General features: G+C 30.5%; 3 protein-coding genes across 3 annotated transcripts; 2 read left to right on the top strand and 1 right to left on the bottom strand.

Annotated features, from left to right (window-relative positions):
• Positions 1–2120: 2120 nt before the first annotated feature.
• Positions 2121–9359, top strand: LOC113386168 (organic solute transporter alpha-like protein; the record flags this gene model as incomplete). Its single annotated transcript, XM_026623967.1, is given in 9 exon segments — positions 2121–2127; positions 4259–4413; positions 5214–5387; positions 5556–5731; positions 5926–6022; positions 6086–6174; positions 6962–7125; positions 8469–8554; positions 9157–9359. Coding segments are annotated over 9 exon segments (1151 nt in total), but the record flags the coding sequence as incomplete, so codon positions are not given.
• Positions 9360–12232: 2873 nt separating this feature from the next.
• On the top strand, positions 12233–14394 carry LOC113385194 (breast cancer metastasis-suppressor 1-like protein). The gene is made up of 3 exons (XM_026623015.1): positions 12233–12561; positions 13382–13626; positions 13849–14394. The coding sequence occupies exons 1-3, from the start codon at positions 12369–12371 to the stop codon at positions 14107–14109; spliced, it is 699 nt and encodes a 232-aa protein (XP_026478800.1). The 5' UTR covers positions 12233–12368; the 3' UTR covers positions 14110–14394.
• A 250-nt stretch (positions 14395–14644) lies between these two features.
• LOC113385372 (probable 39S ribosomal protein L49, mitochondrial) lies at positions 14645–15349 on the bottom strand. The gene is made up of 2 exons (XM_026623218.1): positions 15194–15349; positions 14645–15103 (listed from the first exon to the last, which is right to left on the bottom strand). Exons 1-2 carry the CDS (start codon positions 15311–15313, stop codon positions 14645–14647), a joined length of 579 nt encoding a protein of 192 aa, XP_026479003.1. The 5' UTR covers positions 15314–15349.
• Positions 15350–17317: the final 1968 nt, after the last annotated feature.

Raw genomic sequence — 17317 nt, 5'->3', positions numbered from 1 at the left:
ACTTAGGCAGGTTTATAATATTTATTTTTTTAAATTAGCAATTTTTAATATCCTACGTTTAATATCCAGACAATTTGTATATAATATTTTAAGATTTTTAACTATTAACTACTAAGGAATACTAATTATTTTCGGACTTTTTATAATATTGTACTAAACTGAAGAGGGTAATTATTAAGATAAGGTAAGGTAAGATAAAATCCGATAATTCCGATAGAATTTTAATTTTTTTAAGTAAAAAAGTTATTCAATGTTACTACTTAATGTGATTTATAATTATTTCAATTTATAATACGTTTATTATAAATTCTTGATTTTATATCAAAATTCTCAAAAAATTCTTTTAACAGAAAAAACTTTTTAATCATGAATACTTTGTAAGTTAATGCAGACTCTTGGGTACTCCAATGCGATAAGGAAATGCTAAAATATTTTCAAACATACTATAATAATACATACAATAATAAATGGTAGTCTGCCCGAAGGCAGGTCCATGCTGTGAGAGGCACCACAAATAAATGATTCCCTTATACACTTTGTATATCATTTCCATTACCACTATTTTCCCTTCCTTTTTTTCATGTATTTTCTTTTCCAAACTTCTGCTTCCTGTGCTTCGGCTTTCAGTTCCCTGTATTTTCTCTTTTCACGTAAGTCGTCAACCGTCTGCATTCTTCTTCTTCCCATTCCTTTAATTCCTTCTATTTTACCCTCGACGACGTCGTGCAGGAGGCTCTCTTTTTGCAGAAGGGATCTGATTCAGTTTCCTTTTCTTCTTAGGATTGTGCTCAATAGAGACCTTTTTTCGCTCACTCTTCTCAGGATTTCTTCATTTCTTAATAACTTACTATATGCTTAATTATATTAATGGCTTGTTCAAATCAAAATATGAGTTCTGTGAATGTTAATGTCAGAATAAGAAAGTTTGTGGCATTTTATACTACTATAACTTTTATGTATGATGTACAATGTATATGAAATAATCGAGATTACAGATCTAAATAGTCTTATCTTTTTCAAGACTAAAAATAAATTTCAATTGTGCTAGAATCTAACAAGTAAGACTACTTTATCTATTGGGTATAATTTAGTTAATTAAAAATTAAATATCAATATTGGATTTTTAAATTGCTTATAAAAATCTGTATGCTTAACTACATAAGTATTTGCTATAAGCAATTATTACTATGGTAATATTTATTTTTATACAGATTTATAAAATACAAACATACACACATTGTATAATATAATTAGACATATACATATGTAAATATATTTTACAAATTTACAAGTTTTAAAAATTTTACAATTTTAAATTCTGGTTAACTATTATTTCCTACTAAATTAATTTGTTTTACTACCATTAAAATTGAACATTATTCATTTCAATCAAAAAATGCTTTTAATCACTCTACATTTTCTGTTAAATTTTCTTGTTTGGATAACTTAATATTCAAGTAAAAATATTTTTTTTATAAAAATTCTAAACCGGTTAAAACCGATTTTCTGGGCTACTGAAACCGGTTCGGACCAATGAACAACCGGTTTTCTAAAATGTTTTGTATAGACCTGAGTTTCCACCTAATGATATAGGATCATTGGAAATATATTTTAAAATCAAAAAAGGCATCATCATTATAGTTTCAATCAATAATTGATTTCAAGACATGCATATATACTTTCTAGACTAAAATAAAAAACATATTATTGTTTACCTAATAATAATCAATGTTTCAAATAATACGTGTGTGGTTTTGTTATTCAAATATATTTCGAGTCTCTTTCACCTCGAATTGTATAATTTCGAAAAGAACAAATAAATACAATCGTACTGGCACACCCATTAAAGTTTGTTTAATAAATCATCACTTAAATTTTATTACTTCGGTATATGTATTTTTCGATCCGCGAAAGCCATGTCGTCATCCAATTCGGTTCAGGAGAAAGTTACACCATGTTACGTTATGTTATGCAGGTGGAACTCATAATAATGTTACTTGCACGCATTATAAACTCATTGGTATTTCAGGCAATCAATGAAATCGATAATAAATCTTTTGTTAGTTCAGTAATTGATTTTTAAATGGTCATAAACTACAACATAATTTCGCGGCAGCGAAATGAAAGGTAATGAATGGCGTTTTAGATCCAAAACCTTACTTAGAAAATGTATAAACATAAAAAAATAAAGTTATTACAACTGCATTTTTTTGATTTGTCATTGCAACACCTACTTAAAGATAGGTTTTATAAGTAAAACGCCTGACTGCACAGCAAATACATAGCATTTTGACAGCTTTTACTACCAATTTATATGAAGAAAGGACCGTAACATAATAGTAGATAAGCCAGTGAACTATTTGACTAACCTGTTTTCTGAGAGCTAGAAATTTTTTTAATGATACTTTATTATCGACCCATTAAGAAAGTACCATTTTGGCAGTCATTCCGCGGTTGCGTCATCATCCCTTCAATTTGTGAAAATGTCAAAAAAATGTTATTCATAACTTGCACCCACAAGGCTTGAGGGTGTATTCTTTTAACTGTTCAGAAAGCATATGTAAAAAGCCAACCCATTCTGACGGTTGCAAGGGTCTGCCAGTCGAGTACATAATAATCACGACGCGCAAGGGTTTGATACATAATAGGCTAACACCCTTGTATTTGAATAATTTATACGACATTTTGAAGGTTTTTTTGAAAACATCCGATATACCAAACTTCAACTTTGTATCTCACCTTATTGCCGAGATATCATTGAAAATATACCAAAGTGGCTCCTTTTTCAAACTCAATTTTTGGCGTAACCATAAAATATATCGAAAAAAAAATTACGTGATTCTACTCATATTGGCTTAGATCATATAATGCATATTAATATATGCTAAATAATCTTTTATTATTAGCTAAAAAGGATAAAATAATTTTTCAATTAATGTTTTCGGATAGTGTGTTTTGTTTAATTACTTTAATAGTAGCGTTATTTGAAAACCTATTGTTTTTTGTACTGCAAATATTGTTCAAATCAAATTTGTGGAATACATTGAAAAATGTGTTTGTGAACAAATCAGAGCCAGTATACGAGATTCAAAAAATTGTTCTGGAATTTCTGTATTATTTCTATATTAGTTTTTTGAGCACTGCTCCACAATTGTATTTCATAGCAACAAATTGGTTTAAAAGTTTTATATAAAAGTAGCTTATTATATGAGCTTAATTTGGATTTAGTCCCTGATTTTTTAAATTTTGATTGATTAACTTTTACTAATTAATGACAACGAGAAAGGCAATCAATAATACATTTTCTATATACACGTAGTATTGTTAACTTCCGGAAGCAAAAGTTTTTTTTGCCAGAAAATCCGACTGGCTAATTTTATGTGTTCTCGACGATTCAGGTTATTATAATTAATTAAACTACAAATATGTAAAATATCCTTCTGAAATATCTCAGAATAATCATAAGATTTAATAATTATTAATAGATATTTAAGGTGATTCTTAAAATAAGCAATATTACTTCAAGTTCACGCTGTTCTTGATAAAGGTATTTGTTGACTTAAGACAAATTTAAAAATATTGTTTGGCTCGGTGAGTTGGCTAACAGCATTAGATATTATTTGGCAAGTGAAAATGGCTTCAAGCAATTAATTTGATTTTATTAGTATTAATGAATACATAACAGCAAATACCGCATTATTATTATTATCATGCCATGTGTTGCATTTGATAGATAAAACTTTATAGTTAATTTTTGTATAGTTATTTTTTGTTTACGTATATCGAAAATTTCGTGTAAACATAAAAAATAATGTTATAAATTTATCGACTCGTAAAAATTAAATTTAAACAAATGAAATCAAAAGAACTAACTTAAAAATCGCAATTCTTAGAAAGTACTAACAATAAGTATTTAGAACTCTTAAAACTATTTTTAATAAGTGAAAATTTAACTCTAGAATCGTATCTGCACGCCTCCGAGGCGTACATGCGGACATCCGAGGCGTAAATGGTGATGGTCCATTTGTTATGGAAATTTTGAGAAAATAAAAAGACTATTTGTTACTAAACCAGAGTTTTATATTTTCTGAAATAACCTTTGATAATATCACAAAGTATACATTGACAAAAACGAGAAAAAAACACTTGTTAAGCACAAAACCGTTCTAGGGTTAAAAGTCAAATTTATTTCCTCTTAATAAAATATTTTACCATATATTTATATATTTAATTATATTATATTTTATTATATTCTTAGGTTTGGGTATGACATGGGCAGCCCTCCTGATTTCGGCATCTGTTCTCATCTTCATAAGTGTCCTGATTTTGTTCTTGAGCACCATGCGATCAGTCGCGAGGAACGAGAGGAGATTCTTATTCAAAGACACCAGTATTGTAGTCGGCGTATATACGGTATGTTATTAATTGATTATTTGCTTATTATTCAACAACAACTCTATTTCTAGATTCTCTTTAACATACGCAGGAAAAATTTTTTAAATGTAAATAACGAAGGTTCTTATCCACTCGGGAGCATAACGTATTCCTGTCCGAATGGAAAACATGGTATAATCCAATCCAAGACATTGTTTGGCCTTGCGACTTATATAGTCATTGTTTATTCCAATCAATCGTATACTGAATACGTCTCGATTGCTTCAGTTTTTTTTTTTTGAAATTTGCATTTTGTGTATAATTGTAAACTACTACTTGGGAGAGATAGATGTGAGAAACTGGAGAGTGACTTTGTTCTCATTACATGCGACTAAAATAAGATATTTGCTTTATATTATTTTTATTAGCAATGGTCAATTCTTATTTAAATTATTATTAATTTTGCCTTAAAATCTATATAGATATTTAATTTATTCACGCTATGACTTAGAATGTAACTATACGGTGGAGACGCCAAGTACGCCCCAAATTAAAATAACGTAACGAATAATATTGATTTAAAGCTCGGATTATATTATGTTAATACTCATTTAAGCTCATAATCTGTCCCTTATTAATCGATCGATCAAGATCTTTCTACTCAGTTCACGTTGAATTTTAATTTTACGGTGGTCTTACAATGAACCTTTTTTAAAGTCAAATGGTTCTATACAATGCAATTGCATTAAAATCGTATTCCAAGACATTCTGGCACTCAATACATATTGATTTGTTAGTGTTATGTTAATTTTATTTATTAATGTTTGTGCTTTTTGTAGGTCGTTTGCATGTGCAGCGTGTTCACCTTGTCAATACCACGAGCCCAACCATTATGCGAAGCTGTATCACAAGTTGTTTTTATGATAGCAGCTTATAGTTTTTATTCTCTGCTAGTCAAAAATTGTTCCAACTGTGATGGTGAATTAAGGGATGTAACAGAAAATAACGAAAAGGTAAACACTTAAATTAGTATTTAATTTGTATTGATTATTCAATGTTCACTCTAAAGATTATTTATACCTACTAACTTGGTCAGATGCTTTTTTGGAATTTGATTATGCTGCATAAAATAAAATAATGAGTATTTTTCTTTTTATACTTTTTAAATATTTTTTATCCAGGCGTCGTCTCCTGCATACGCCGAAGGAAGCAGTTTTTGCTGCGACGGTCCTCAAAGTCAGATGTTAAAATCAATTAAGAGCAAACGGCGGGATGATGCGTGGCTCGTGCTGCAAGCTCCTCCTTGCTGCTGTTGGCCTTTCTGTGGACGACTGTTACCAGAAAGACCATTGAAAGTGTTAGTAGAAATGCTACAGTTTTCATAGTAAATGTAAATCAATATACAAGATTCGAACAAGTTTAGACTGCAAATCTTATCGCAGTAATTATGTCATTACGTTAATTTTTTATATAATTGGAATTATATAAGTTATTACTTTCTATTTTGTAGAAACCGATAACAAGATATATATTGATTTTTTATTTATATAGATGTCACATTACTAATTTGGGATATTTGGTATTACAAATGCCGTTTACTACATCTGTAGTATACTTTGTTCTTCTAGTCATGGCATCTGAACATCAGGTAAAACAATATTATGATGATCATAAATTGGCTCAATTTATATTAATTCAATATATTTTTTAGAGAATCTACAACACATATTACCAATTTCTTCAACCAATATGTTTGGCTTCTATATTACTTGGCATTTACGGAATAAATGTCACTTTAAAGTAAGTACTTAAAGATTAGATAAATTAATATATGGAACATTTCTCAAACTTATATTTAAGGCATTAGTTGGGCATATTTTTTTAACATTTTTAATTACAATCTGTCACACTTAGGACATTCAGTAATTGTTTTGACTCTATTATATGTGGATTTATGCATGAATTGCAACCTACTTTTATGTGTATATGTATTATGTGGGTTTTTGAATGGATGACAACCTAGTAGTGGTCCAATCCAATTATGATTAATTCACTATACTCGAAGTATTTGCTGACATTTTTATTGCATATATGCAACTATAATCACGAGAGACGATTTTCACTTTAGACTATATTTGAGATCTATAACCTCAAGTGAAAATTTGACATCAAAGTTGCCTGATATTGGGCTTTGGCGGTAGCGGGAATCGAACCAGCAAACCCGGGACTAGTTGCTGCTAGCCCATGAGCGAACCGATCTTGCCACTGCTGGCCCAGTTGGACATGTTTGATGATTTTTCTGTTTCAATATAGGACTTTGAATGTCTGTAACAAGTTAAAAACAATTAAATAATGCACACTTAAAAAATATATAAACTAAATTATGTAAACTAAACAACAGTCTCAAAACCACTTTCGTCAAAAATTTGGCAATGTCGCTATTTATATCGTGCTAGCAAAGTCACCTGATTTAAGTCGGTAGTTGTTTAGGCATCGTTGTTTAGGTAATTTCGAGATAATGGAATCTAACCCCCTCTACCCCATGTTGTTTCTAATTATAAGTGGATTTTACATTCGTGTTTTGCAGATTGGCATCTGCAGTGTTACCAGAGCGGCCTCTGCAGAACCGGTTCCGGTGTTTGCAGTTGGTGTTGATCAGTACGAAGTTGCAGGCGTTGCTTATCCGTTTGCTTGCTAGCAACGGGGTCGTGCCATGCATGTCGCCTTTGGCGCCGGCGCTTGTCGCAAATTGTAAGATAATTTACCTACACATTTGGACGATTTTATTGAGGTTATTTATATATATTCAATAAAATGTGTTTAATACATTCAATTAGATAATACAATAATTACTACTCTCACATATTAACCCTTTGAGAACGGGCGTCGCATATATGCGTTTTACGTAAATCATCAAATTGGCCGAAGAACTCTATATGCAGTTGGCGAAGGCAGTTATTAGAGTGAAGAAACGCATATATGAGTCCCACCTAAACACATGTCGGTGGCCGAGAAAACTAAACTATATATTTAATAATAGGAATTATTTTTAATTTTATAGGATTTTCATTTTTCCATCTTCCACGTAACTTATATACAAATATATAAATAAGTTGTATTATAATAATATTGTTTAAACAAAATTTTAACTGGCAAGAAATTAGTTATAGTTAGGATAAGTTATAGTAATCACAAAAAAAATCGAAAATTAAAATTTGTGTTTCAACATTTTGGCATACCTTAGAATAAATGGATGTATGTGTGTGTATGTATGTATGTTTGGATACAATTTTTCAAAAAATATTTTATTTGTATTGACGAAATGAAGAATTGGTTAAATTTTTGGGTAGGCAGGTCTAGTGGTTTGGAGATGGATATTTGGCGGTCCAAAATGATCATTAGACATATTCACATTAAATAATCAGATATTTTATAGATATTTTAATAACAAAAACAAATTTTATTATAACTTTTTTGGGTTCCGTACCAAGATTTTTTATTTTTAAAGTTCATTATTCAAAATCTTCAGATTTTTTTTTCCAAAATTTTCAAAAATATACAAAGTTGTACTCTTCTTTTTACTTGAAATATAAATTTTAATTAAATATAAACATTTTCAAGTGTTTTGAGTGATAAGATCGTCACTGTATATATTATATAAACGAATAAATATATAGTAGTTACAGTGGCGTCGGAACCAAATTTTTTATGGGTGGGCTCGTTTTTTTTTTTTTTTTTAGATAGGCAGCCAGTGGTCAAACAATTCATGGAAACAATTGTCATCAATTATTGATCAAAAATTATTAATTTTTTGTGTATTTTTGTGTTATTAATTGTGGTAAGTTAAGCAAATTGCCTTAAGGTACGATGCCATGCACCACTAGTTTATGGTAATATTCGCCAAACTCAAATAAATAATATAAACTATATGTCGATATGAGTGAACGTATTGTTTGATATTAGCTGATTTTTTAATATACATTATTGCAAATATTATTTATTAAATGTCAGAATTATTTACTAACTATGTTAAGTATTAATTTCTCGCATAATATTTTTCATTCTTATTAATATTATTTATTATTATTTTTCAGTGATTCAAAATTCGTTGGTTCTCTGTGAAATGCTGCTTTTAGCTGTTTGGGCGCGTTTTATTTACAGAAATCCAGTATCGAAACAGGTACTTTATTTATAAATAATTGTTATTAATTTCATTTTCTTTGTCCTTTTTAAGTTATTCAACTAGTTAGTTTTATTTAACGGTAGCAGATGATATAATTTATAATTATCACACAAAATATAGCCGGGGAGTATGACTTAGGCGGCCTTACTCTATAAATCTTCATAACTAATAATATACGAATTTTATATTAATTGAATTATTTAGAAGACTAGGAGTGGATAGTTTTTTTTGTAAAAATATACTCTATATCAGGTTCTCAAACTTGTTTGTATCGTGGACCCCTTAGACTTCGCCATGGACCCCCTATTTAGCCGATATCGATTATTTTTTATAAATGTGTATTTGTACTAACGTTTAGTATTAAACATTTGAAGTTTATTATATATTTATTAATTGACTTCAGAATAATAATAAAATAGATAAAAACGAGGTTTGTTGTGGATCTCCGTAATTCTTTTTCGTTCGCGTGGGGGCCCCTTAGAGGTGGTCATGGACCCTTCGAGGTCCATATGGACCAGTTTGGGAATCAGTGTTCTATATTAACATAAAAAATGTTTTTGATGCCAAATTTCAGTAGTTAGACAAAATATTATTTCCAGGATGAAAATACCCCTATAAATATTGCAGTAAGCGCAAGAAGTGACAACAACAACGCTGTTTTGGCAAATCCTCAAATCGCAAGGTCTTGGACTGGATCGAAGGATAATGCTTTTGTGATCGAAAATCAGTACGGAGATATGACTAGTCCAGTAAAACATGCGTCCAGATCTACAAGAGACAATACCAGGAGTGATGTGCACATGTAGTACAAGATCTTAATATGAATATTAACTATATTACTTGCAATGGATTATGCGAACTTTCGAAGTAGTTGATCTGCGCATTTTTGTATATAATTTTTTTTAAATGCATTAGCATTAGTAAGAGTTTAATTCATTTGTAAACTGATCTGAAAGAGGAATTTGAACTCATATATACAGCTGAAATCCATTCGCTTTATAAATGTAACATATATTTTGTGGCCTTATGAAATTTGTGGCATATAATAGCATATAGTGGCAATAATTGTGTTTATTTGCAAGAACGCTTTGGATAAAATAGGCAATAAATTTTCAGATAAATTAATGAACATTATTTAAAAAATAAATTTTAACTACTATTAAAATAGCTGAAATGCAAATATTATACAATTATTGCTCCTGGTTAGATCTAGATTTATTATATTAAATTATAAATGCAGTTTATACAATAAGTTCATTGCATTCACAAAGATAAATAGCAACTAAAGATATTCTAACCGTAAGAGGAAATGATCAGTAAAATATATTTGCACAAATATCAATTTGTGCAAATTTGATTCAGATTTTTTTACAGTAATTACGATTTTATCAACTAAAGACTTGTCAATTTATGCCGACTTTAAACTTGCTTTATTTTACCACAAAAAATGTAAATTTTTCGATGTGATCGAATCGCAAAAATATGGATTTTTTCAAATAGCTTTTTTACAAAGTAATTATTGTATAAGTGTTTGCAAATGCTCAATATATTTGCAGAATTGTGAGCAAATTTAATTGATTAATTAATTAATAGCAATTTAGCGTTAGCCTTAACAATATAATGATCTGATCAAGACTTGATATTGTTTGCAAATGATATCGATCTAATTATTTTATAAAATTTTATTTTTATATGCTTATACCAAAACAGTTTTACAAGACTTAAAATAAATTATTTTATTGTAGTACATACAATGGTGGAGCACCTCAAACTCGCAGGGGGCGCGTTTTGACGATTTTGCATGACAGGAAACCCCGAAAATTTGGTTTAATCAAATCTCTGAGAAGTAGTATAAACTAATGGTACATATTATTTTCAAAATTTTGAGAAATTTGAAATGATTTGTGTTATAAGAATTCGCCTTTGAGTTTCTTATAAATTTTACAAAATTTACTTGCTGAAATGACTAACAATTTGGTAGAAAAAGAAGTACAAAAACTTATAAATAAGTAGTATTTTAATAAATAAATTTTATTTACTCTTTGTACAATAATATTATATTAGTTTTAAGTCGCTTAAGAATTCATATGCAGATTTCATAAAAGTCACTTTATATGAATGTACTGTATTATCATCTCAGCATTAAGTAGCCTGAGAATTATTGTAATTTAAATGTTTTATTTTTAATAATATAATATTGAAACAACTATCTATTATCATTTTAAAAGATTTTATTCAAAATAGAAAAGTTTAGCAAGTGCTATAGAGAAATTGGCCAAACAAAATTCGTAAATTTAATTCGATTGATATACACGTGTTTTTTACTTTTTTATCTTATTAACTTCCCGTAGGGCAAATTAGAGTAATCGCAAAAAAATCGAAAACGGAAATTTTTATATATCTTTACGTTTCAAAGTTTTTGAACATTTTGGCATGCCTTAGAAAAAATAGATGTACGAGGTCTGTTCAAAAAGTTTTCGTAATTTTCGTTTTTTTCAAAAAAATATTTATTTATTCGTCTACATTAATGTGGTCCCCTTCAAAGTAGTCCCCCCCAGATATAATACACTTATGCCAGCGTTTTTTCCAATTTTCGAAGCACCCTTGATATTCACTTCTTGATATGTCCTTGAGCACTCTCGGCGATTTTCTTCAATCGAGGAAAACCGCCGTCCTTTCATGGGTCTCTTCAACTTTGGGAATAGGAAAAAGTCACACGGAGCCATATCTGGTGAATTTTTGCACTTTGCAACACTTTATTTCATTTTTTACGCAAAATTTAATACAAATTCTTTGACTTTTTCAATTCTTCCATTGTAAAAATCGCCGAGCTCAGAAAAACACGTCGAACCTTAGCGACTACCACAGACAAAGTAAACAGTGAATATAGCTGAAAATTTCATCATACTTTAGGGGCATGTATACCAACACAATAAAAATTTTGACAATCAGACACTCCAGACCCGCGAAATTTAATTATTAGTAATTCCGGGTACTTTTTGAACAGACCATGTATATATGTGTGTGTGTGTGGATACAAAATTTTCGTCGACGATTTCGGGAACACGGATCAACCGATTTGAATAATTCAAAAAACATTCGATTTGTATTGATAAGGAGACGTGCTGATTAGTTTTTGGCGAAGGCAGGTCTAGCCGTTCCGAAGATACAAGGCAAAAAGTGCCAAAAATGCCGATTTTTTTAATTCAAAAAACATTTCACTTGTATTGACAAGCTAAAAGACTGATTTAATTTTTGGGGAGGCAGGTCCAGCGGTTATGGACTCTCAATAAAAATAAGTTAAAAAAATGCCTTTTGGCGGCCAAAAATGATAATTAAACATATGCCCATCAAATTATCAGATATTTTATAGAGATTTTAATAATGTGTAGACATTTTGTGTAAATATTTTTGGGTTCCGTACCAAGATTTTTAATTACGGTACGGGAAGTTCCAGCAATTTGCCTTAAGGCACGATGCCATGCACCCCTCCAATATTATGTTACTAAATAAATCATTCATAAATAAGACAAATAAATAAATAAAATAATAATAATAAATAAAAATAATACGGAAAATGACTCCATTTTGAAAAAGTTACAAGCCTAGTTCGCAAAACTGACATCTCATAGTTCGCACTATCGCCGCCAGGACGTCAACAAATCAATCAAACAAGCTCTGTTTGGTTATGTGTATTTGGCTGTCACCTAATTTTTACGCAAATTGTGTCGGCCCGGGATAAAACAATCGGTTATTTGTTTAGAGTGATTTTGTGCGTATAAATAAATTATTTCCTAATTATAAATTCAAAATGCCTTCGGTGAAAGGAGCAGAAAGCGATGCTGACGATATGTCAGGGGGCGAAAGCGACCATTCAAACTCGAGTAGGGCCCCCGAGAGGGACTCCAGTGCCGAAGAAGCTGATGAATTGGAATCAGATGACTCTTCTGAAATGGATGAGGTTGAATGCGATCGAAGAAGAAAAGAATGCTTGGAAATATTAGGTACACAAACAAACATAACCTAAGCTGTCAACAGCTGATTGATGGCGTGCCTTGGCGCCTAATATAAGAAAATGTAAAATATACATCTTAGAGCCCTATTTTCACTTTAATTTTACTTTACTTGATTTTTTCATTTTAAACAATAACTGTTTCTTCTTTTTCTCAAGACAAAAAAACATTAGAGATTACTTTTTTAGAGTAAGTTTGGTTTCTTTTGAACAGATCTTCCTTAGATTTATACATACTTATACATTTTGTAACAATATTAAATTATTTAACAAGCCATCTAAAACTACATCTTCTAAAAACAAGACATTAGCTCGTTGTAATATCTTTACGTTTTAAGTTAAATTTGGAATATACTGTAATACTGTATACTGTGTTTGCAATGTACTGCAAATGCAAGAAAAAATTAAATAGATTATTTTAATATGTATAAACTTTAATTTCATAGTTATATATGTTATTTGAATTTGTAGCTTTATCCAAAAAATGATGTCTTTTCATCATTTACAAAATGCTAAGCTAAAGACGGTGGTCATGTAGATTTCAAAAAGCTTTCAAATTGGATTTTATATTATCATCAATATTATGTATAGATTTCTTATATCTAAGCTTATTAATTAGAAGGAAACTTCCAGACTTTAAAAAAAAAATAATATAAGCCATTTTAAAAAAAATATTTAAATTAATAATAATTTTTCAAAGTCGAATGTTTTAATTATTTAATTACATTTATACATACATACAGAAAAGAATTTCAAAATATTTTGAATCAATTTCGTATAGTATCTTATGAAAATCTATTTTATTATTACAGCTGATTTAGAGCAACAATTCTTAGCGATACGTGAGCAGCTTTACAAAGAACGTATAAGTCATGTAGAGTGGCAATTGTTGGAAGTAAAAAATGGGAGGTCAAGAGAATATCTTGTTCCTTTGCAAAGGCTGCAAGAAAATATGAGAATCAGGCATGAGGTCGCTGGGACATTGAAGCAATTTAGATTAAAAAATATCCAACATAAATATGCTGCTGAGGAACAGGCAGCTAGGCAAAATTTTGAAGTAATAAATATAATTATATTATATTAATATATGAAATATTGAAATTGTAATTAATTTTCTATCATATACTCATTATTAGAAATTAAATTAATATAATGATATTCTATTTCATATTTCATTATTATAATACTGAGCAATTGTTTTGCATTTTTAATCATTTATATAAATACTGTACTTATTTTTTCATGATTCTAACTTCTAAAACTGCTTTCTTTTTGTTAGAGTGAAAAATCCCTTGCTGTTGATTTCATACATGAAGAACTGCTAGATAAAATCAGACGCTTAGAGGAAGATCGTCATAATGTGGATATTTCATGGGCAGATTGGAATACAGGGTCACGGTCAAGTAAAGTTCGAGGTCCAGGTCGGCGTAAAGCGGTTACTGTTTCTGGACCTTACATTGTATATATGCTTTCTGAACAAGATATTCTCGAAGACTGGACTGTCATTCGGAAAGCATTAAAACGCACAGTTCCTACTTGACACCACATATATAAAATGTGAACATTTTCTGTGAATGTATGAGGTTTAGTGTTTTGAACCATGTCTATGATAAATTATATAAGTATGTTTAGTGAATTTTCTTAAAAACTGTATAATTCTATAAATTTTGAGGATTATATGTTTGATTGCTTGAAACCATAATAAATGGGTTTTTGTGATTTTAGTTAAGTTGAAATCGATTTTAATAATTTAAATTCTGTTTGTTGTAACCATTATGCAAAGAATACAAAAAAAATGTTAACTATATAATTTACAAAAAATAGAGCCCAGTTTTAATTGTAAAAGTATTGTAAATTGTAAAAGATCACAAATATTGTAGCTATTTTGTTCAAGAAGGGTTTATATAATTTATATTTATATATAAATCTATATTATGAATAAATATATTAATGTATGCTAAATTGTATATTTACAAGAATGACCATCTAATTGTATAAATTAAAATTATGTGAATTTGATTTTATGACAAATTTTATTCAACCTATATGTACAATCAATAAATTTTATAGCAAAATTAAAAACCTTTATTTAATAAATACTCTTCGACATAAGCTACATAATCACCTTTTAATAATATTTGACCTGCTAATTCATTCACTTGTGTTGCTACCTTTCGTTTCATTTTTTGTTCCGTATATTCTTTCAACTCTGAAGCTAATTTCCAAATATCACCTTGAATTCTCTTTACTTGAGTCAGTTTTCTCAAATTTCTGTGCGATAATTTTAAATATACTGGTAGCATATGATTTCTAGTTCTTGCAATATAGTACGGATTATTTACACACGATGGATCTTGAGGTTTCCACCCTGAGGGGTAAGATTCTTTCATAATAGGATTTGGCACTGCCTTTAGGGGTAACAGTTGCTCTACAAATTTCCATTCTGGAGGATTTGGAATAATTTCATATTCAGGTAAATTACTAACTTCTTCGACTGGTTTAGAACTTCTAAAACTCGAGTTACGACATGGAATCTAAAAATCGGAATTTCATAACATAACCCCAAATGTGCAAATACAGAATATAATAAATTTAAAAAAACGTAATAGTGTATTAAAAATTACCGATCGAACGACTGCAGGCATCAGTTTTATTATGTTCATGTCGTTTTGTTGATATTTCGCCACTAATGTTGTTAAATTAAATGTCAAATTGCGAAGGGAATGAATCTTGGCGAACGCCATTTTGTTATCGTTGGCATATTTCAGGCCAGTCGTTCATAGAACGGTAGAGCGACAGAATAAAATAAGAAGAAATTACTTGTAAGCGATACAGACTCGCATAGTGATATGTCTATTCTATTTTTTTTTAATTAATGTACGAAGGGGTCGCAAATGACCGAACAATTGTTGAATTTTAGTGTATCAACCTTTTTAGCAAGTAGTAAAATAGTGTAAAGTGCTTTAGTAAATGAATACAACCACGAATTGAGTCAAAATAACACGGTTCGCTAGTCGGGAAATGAGTTGTGCTTTCAGGCGACGCAGTTAATATAGGTGGCGTGCGGTGCGGTAAGTGCTTTCACACAATTTTCACGCTAGTTTTCCCCAAATCACTGTTTTCCCTTGTGTCGTGCATGGAAAATCGCGCCCCTACTATGAGTTAGACTCGCGGTGTTTGGAAGTTTGACAGTAAGTCGCAACGCCCGGCCTTTCTGAAGTGTTTTGAAGTTACGATAAATATAGGTTTCCCTACAAGTGTCTCGGCAAAAAATTCACGTAGGCTTATTGATGCATGATTTGGAGCCCCTTTATTTTATGTTGTGTTATTTGTAATCGACATAGCCTAAAAGTGAATAGAAATTTGACATATAATTGTGACACGTTCTGTGTCATATCCCTCGGGGCTCCGGATCGCGGAGCGTGCATCGCGATGAGACGGGGGCCCCTGTCGGGCCGGGAATTCGCAAGCATCGCGCTCGGGCCTCGGCTGCGTTCGGTGCGAGTCGGCAAATCTGCTCACGAGGCGAGGGGACAATTCGACACAACAAGTGGTCGCTGCTCGGACTCGAACTCGAACTCAAAAGCGTTTCGTAGGGTCTACGCCGGCCGAGATCTCTCGCCTTGCGGCTGCGGCTGCTTACGTTCTTACGTAACGTTCTCTAATGTTCGTCGTATCTCGCTTTGTGTGCTTGGAGGGTGTATTTTTTCTTTGCGTATATGTTACCATATCTCATGCATTCATGTGTGATCTTATGCATGAATTGATTGATAACGCGCAAATAGGGAAGTTGAACATTGTGCTTATGATTGCGAATGATTTTCCGCTTCGAATCGGCTGTGTGGATTCAGCGACCTGTCGATTCCATTGAATTTATACCGAATTGTGACTGTCTTTCAGTTTATTACAGCAATTTATTAATTGATTATTTATATTTTGTTAGCTCTGCAGTAGTAATATATATATTATTTAAAATTGTACAAATATTCTGTTTGTACAAAGGTTTTCCATCAAATATTTTATTTCATTCTGTATTTGTTATAAAAATAACTAGTGGCGAATGTCAACGAGCCTTATAGCAAATTGCTGGAACTTCCGTACGGTAACTTAATTTTTTTTATACCATCAACCCTTTCCACTCGGATGCCTCCGCTCCGGCGGCAAATGCATATAAATCTCTCAATTCGCGAGTGGAAAAGGTTAAGTTTTTCTTGAAAATATTGAAGAAAAAAAAATTCAATTGCGTCGCAGTCTCTAACGATTAAACATTATAAATCTTGGTACGGAACTCGTCGAAGTATGTATTTATTATTAAAATCTCTATAAAATATCTGATAATATGATGCACATATGTCTAATGATCATTTTTGACCACCAAATAGCATTTTTTCAACTTTTTTCATTGGATCTCCGAAAACGCTGGACCAGTCTTATCTAAAATTTAATCAATTTTTCATTCTGTCAATACAAGTAAAATGTTTTTTAAATCATTCAAATAGGACGCTTCGTTCTCTCCAAAAGTGAATTGCCATTTTCGGCATTTGCTTTTTGAATCATTTAAATCGGTTGATCCATACTCTCGAAATCGTGGACGAAAAATTATATCCAAACATACGTACATACATCCATATACACACACGTTAAATAAAATGTTCTGAAATGTAAAGATTTGCAAAAACAAAATTTTCCTTTACTATAAATTACCCTACTTGAACTTAATCATTAATCTTCACCAATTTAACAAGATA

This window comes from Ctenocephalides felis, unplaced genomic scaffold, assembly GCF_003426905.1.
Source record: "Ctenocephalides felis isolate EL2017-DRISC unplaced genomic scaffold, ASM342690v1 CF-g0.4_SCAFFOLD_03571, whole genome shotgun sequence".
Taxonomy (NCBI): Eukaryota; Metazoa; Arthropoda; class Insecta; order Siphonaptera; family Pulicidae; genus Ctenocephalides; species Ctenocephalides felis.
Note: the sequence above shows the minus strand (reverse complement) of the source record. Positions and strands in the feature narration are given on the sequence as shown.